Source organism: Musca domestica, unplaced genomic scaffold, assembly GCF_030504385.1.
Source record: "Musca domestica strain aabys unplaced genomic scaffold, Musca_domestica.polishedcontigs.V.1.1 2, whole genome shotgun sequence".
NCBI classification, from domain to species: Eukaryota; Metazoa; Arthropoda; class Insecta; order Diptera; family Muscidae; genus Musca; species Musca domestica.
Genome location: NW_026712249.1, coordinates 699,590 through 704,816, shown reverse-complemented (window position 1 = coordinate 704,816; position 5,227 = coordinate 699,590). Strand labels below are relative to the sequence as shown.

Here is a 5,227-nt window from a genome sequence, read left to right as displayed (position 1 = left end):
ATTTTATGCTGATCAGGAATATATATACTTTGTAGGGTCTAAAATGTTTATTTCGAGGGGTTACAAACGGAATGACAAATTTAATATACCCTCCATACTATGTTGGAGTATGTATTAAGCCAGTTGCCTGTTAATCATTTGCAGAGATTGTGTTCTTATCATTGATACCCTTTCAATTGTGCTATTAGAATCTGAAATTTATGTGAATAGATCTGATTTTTTCGATTTTACTCATGGTATGTAATTGTAATTTTATAAAAACTGCACTATCTAGTCTAACCATTTCTCCATTATTCCTTCAGCATGCTGGAAGCCAATATTAAATTTTTAAACTTGTAGTTTAGCTACCGCATCCATTCGAGGTGTCAAAAAATATAGTCGTGATGGAGGCGAAAGAAATTGAGCATTTTTTTTTTATTTCAATTGCCCTCATGTTATCTGGTTAATCGTTGAATTTGCTTCCGAGAAAATCGATTATGGAAAATCCTTTATTAATGGGGAATGGGGAACCTATGCCTATGTCTTTGTTCCACATCCAAATATCGTCAAAAGTATGTGTGTGTGTGTGTGTTGCATTCTGCTCAATTCTAGACAAATTACCAGAAGCTCCTAATTAGGTTGGTTGACGACCATGTTCGCCGTGATGAATGCAAATAGACAATAGACAGACAGAGTGATGTGGATGCGACGGGCCAAGCCATCTTTGGTAATTTGCATTGCACTGATCGCCAAAGAGCAGCAGCGGTGGTGGTGCACTGAAGAGCGGAACAAAAGACTCTGTCTGCATTATTATAATTTTAGCACAATACATACATACATACATACATACATATCGACGTTTGTCCTGCGCCCATAGTACATCGGGAGCCCCGCCGCCCACCTCGAATGCATTTGTTCATCGCATTGGCACATTACTTTTTCGCTTTTTTGGCATCTCTGAATGGCGAAAGAACTCTCGGCCCTGCGGATTTGTTGTTGTAGTTGGATGATTTTAGTTGTTATTAAATGTTATTTTGGTAGTTTTGAGTGATTTGTTTCGGAAGCATACTTGTGAGTGAGTAGGTGAGTGTGCGTGCGTGTATGTGTGTGTGTGAGTGTGTGAGCAACCGAGTATCAGTGAGTGCGAGTGACACTTGAAGGGATTTTTGGTAAAAAAAAGTTTAAAAGAGGTTGATCTAGAGAATCTTGAATCACTCTGGTCTCTGCCACGTTCGCATAAACATACCATCCGTTGTTCGTTTCTTGTGTGTTTCAGTCTGTAAGTGTTTGGGCGTGAAAGGATAACTGATCGACGCGATAGGAATCCTTGCCAATTGATATTTTTGTTTTGTGTTTGGATTACAGAACTAAAAACAACTGCCAAAATGTGTGACGATGAACCCTCTGCCCTCGTCGTAGACAATGGATCTGGCATGTGCAAGGCTGGTTTCGCTGGTGATGACGCCCCTCGCGCTGTCTTCCCATCCATTGTTGGCCGTCCTCGCCATCAGGGTGTGATGGTAGGTATGGGTCAAAAGGATTGCTATGTTGGTGATGAGGCCCAGAGCAAACGTGGTATCCTCACCCTGAAATACCCCATTGAACATGGCATCATCACAAACTGGGACGACATGGAGAAGGTATGGCATCATACCTTCTACAACGAATTGCGTGTTGCTCCCGAGGAACACCCAGTGTTGTTGACCGAAGCTCCCCTGAATCCAAAAGCCAATCGCGAGAAGATGACCCAGATCATGTTCGAAACATTCAACTCACCTGCCATGTATGTCGCCATCCAAGCAGTATTGTCCCTTTACGCATCCGGTCGTACCACCGGTATTGTATTGGACTCTGGCGATGGTGTCTCACACACTGTCCCCATTTATGAAGGTTATGCTTTGCCTCATGCCATCCTACGTTTGGACTTGGCTGGCCGTGACTTGACTGACTACTTGATGAAGATCTTGACCGAGAGGGGTTATTCCTTCACCACCACAGCTGAACGCGAAATCGTCAGAGACATTAAGGAGAAATTGTGCTATGTCGCCCTGGACTTTGAGCAAGAAATGGCCACTGCTGCTGCGTCCACTTCATTGGAAAAATCCTACGAATTGCCCGATGGCCAAGTAATCACCATTGGCAACGAACGTTTCCGTTCCCCTGAAGCTCTCTTCCAGCCATCCTTCTTGGGCATGGAATCCTGTGGTATCCACGAGACCGTCTACCAATCAATCATGAAGTGCGATGTTGACATTCGTAAGGATCTGTACGCCAACAATGTGCTGTCCGGTGGCACCACCATGTACCCCGGTAAGTTAACATTCATTGCCTTTCATTCGTATCCTCCAATCGGATCTGATGGCAATTCATTCTGTCCTAGGTATTGCTGATCGTATGCAAAAGGAAATCACTGCCTTGGCCCCATCCACCATCAAGATCAAGATCATTGCTCCACCAGAAAGAAAGTACTCCGTATGGATCGGTGGTTCCATCTTGGCTTCCTTGTCCACCTTCCAGCAGATGTGGATCTCGAAACAGGAATACGATGAATCTGGCCCCGGCATTGTCCACCGTAAATGCTTCTAAGCCCAACAGCTAATCATTTAAGCGCAAAAGACATGCTCTATCCCCCACGACGCCAATGCGGCCACCAGCAACTGGTGTTGTGAACAACGTCACCGACTCGAAGTCAATGTCCTTTTTTGTATATTTTTTGTTCATTTTTGTTTTATAAGTAAATAATAAAAATAATACAAACCATTATGACAGCGATGTTATGTATCTGAAATTCGACCGCATGAATCTACAATTTCTATATTTAGCCCGCTGAGACCCCTAGATGTTTCAAAATGCCTGGGCAGTATACACCCATGCTGAGGAAACCCTTTGGGTATATTTCCCAGCCGGGGAGATCGAAACAAGAGTGACAAATCTTTTTTTTAGAAAAAAGAGCTGCACTTATCGAAGTGTAGGCCCTCTAGCAGATCGAATTGCATTTAATTTTATGCTGCTACATTCCAATGCATGTACAACACAAATATGCTTCTAACGGCATCCGAATGGAAAATTGTACACGAATTTACTGAGGTATCTAGCACCAGTTCATTTTCCAGCGATAGATGTTTCTAATTTAATTGATCACACTGTTATCATAAGTGAACCTCACCAACATGTTGTGTGTATGAGGTTCGGCCTGGCCGAATTGATCACACTGTTATCATAAGTGAACCTCACCAACATGCTGTGTGTATGAGGTTCGGCCAGGCCGAACTTTTATTGGATAAAGAAAAAAAGTGATAACTTCAAATACCAGTAAGACCTTATGAATAATGCAGTCCAACTTTTCAAAAAAAAAAAAAAATGAAGTGGGTCAGACCGTCATATGGGGGCATACCAAAACGGGAATCTTTATAGACAATTTTTTACTACAAGGATTGTGGGTAAGCGTCACTAAGATAACTTAATACACGCCCAAAATGGAGGGCATAAAAAACCGATGCAGGTTCACTTCATCGTATGGCCCCCATATCACGGGTTTTCTTAAGTTCCTTCCACATGGTGGAGAATATCAAAAGTTCGGCTCGGCCGAACCTTTCTGCTTTTTACTTGTTCCTAGTTAGTTTTTAGATGGCCCATGTTTCGACTTCTTGCCAGCGGTAATGTAATGTTTAATTTTAAATTGGAGTGATTGACATGTATTAACGTTTGCATGAAAACTCGAATTTTAATTCGAAATTACAGAACGTATAAAATACCTGCCCTCCCAGTATAATCAAGCATTTAGTACGTCCGTTTTACCCAAACATCCCATTACTCTATTCAAATCAACCAAGAATGGTTTCCTCTTGAAATTAACATTTCTTAAATTGGATTGCCAAGAATCAAATGTTCACATTGGTTTATACACTCCCCCAAATATGGAGGGTGTATTCAGAGTGTCATTCCATTTGGAATCCATCGAAATATTCATCTTAGACGCAACATAGTAAACACAGATATTCATCATATCAGCGTAAATCTCCAAACGACTTGTGATAGGATGCATAAGATGGGTACGGCACCTCCCGATTTTCGCTATCTTGGCGATTCAAGCCACATTATCCAAAGGAATCTTCTATAATTTGATGCTTAAAGTTTGTGGCAAATACTTCTATGTCTCACCAAAAAAATGTCTATATAGTTTCAGGTTTCCATGGGGCTACAATTCCCATAAAATGGAACCTCCGAAAATTCGGTATTTTGATAGTTTTTGCCATATTTTCCAATGGAATAATTTGAAGTTTGATAGTAAAGGTTCTTAGTGGGCACTACATCCTCTGACAGAGTTCCATTATTTCGTATAGTACCGATATAACGGTACCTCCCGATATCGGATATTTTGACAATTCAGGTCACACTTTCTATCGAAATTGGATGAAGTTCGGTATTTAGAGTTATCAAAATAGAATTCCTAAAAATGGCGAAATTAATAGATTCTTGACAAAATAGATCAGCGTCCTGGTGGATTCAGCGGGACTATGAGAAAGAGTGGGAGCAGTCAGTTTTACTCAAGGCCGACAGATAATTGCATATTTGTATTCTGTATTGTACTCGAAAGATGTCTTTCTATACAGAATCCATATAGCAGGTGATATGACAGATTTTGCCAACATGTTTCTGCCGGTGAAAAACCTTTATTCGATAACTACACTAGAGCTAACAGAACCGAGAATGTTTTCTAAAAATGAAATATTTAAAATCTCTGTTTTTATGTAAATACTAGCTGGCCCGGTCCGTGTTGCCGGCCCGTATTTTTAGTCTTTAATGCTATTATATCATCCACCTTGGAAAGGAGGATATATTTAACTTTGCATTCCATTTGTAACATCACTAAATGTTCGTCATAGACCCCATTAAATATGTATATATATTCATAATCAGCATAAAACTCTAAGTCGATTTGTCCGTCTGTGTGTCTGTTTGTTTAAATTACGATACTGCCCACATTATTCCACGTATAGCGTCAAAATTTAGCCGAAAAATTTGTATTGTGTATAGGATGGTTGGTATTGAAAATGATCTATCGGTTCACGTTTTGGTATAGTCCCCATATAACGGTATCTCTCGAAATTCGGTATTTTGATGATTTTTGCCACATTTCTCCTTGGATTTGTCTAACACATATAACCATACCTACCTATATTGGGTATGTTGATAATCCACACATTTACGCGTATAATTGTTTCAAATTTGGTATTTTAGAAGGTTT

The 5,227-nt window shown here is 40.5% G+C and overlaps 1 protein-coding gene across 1 annotated transcript; it reads left to right on the top strand.

The window, feature by feature from the left end:
• The first annotated feature begins 1,102 nt into the window (after positions 1-1,102).
• LOC101901018 (actin-5, muscle-specific) lies at positions 1,103-2,742 on the top strand. The gene is made up of 3 exons (XM_005182498.4): positions 1,103-1,258; positions 1,345-2,289; positions 2,360-2,742. Exons 2-3 carry the CDS (start codon positions 1,365-1,367, stop codon positions 2,563-2,565), a joined length of 1,131 nt encoding a protein of 376 aa, XP_005182555.1. The 5' UTR covers positions 1,103-1,258; positions 1,345-1,364; the 3' UTR covers positions 2,566-2,742.
• The last annotated feature ends 2,485 nt before the right edge of the window (positions 2,743-5,227 follow it).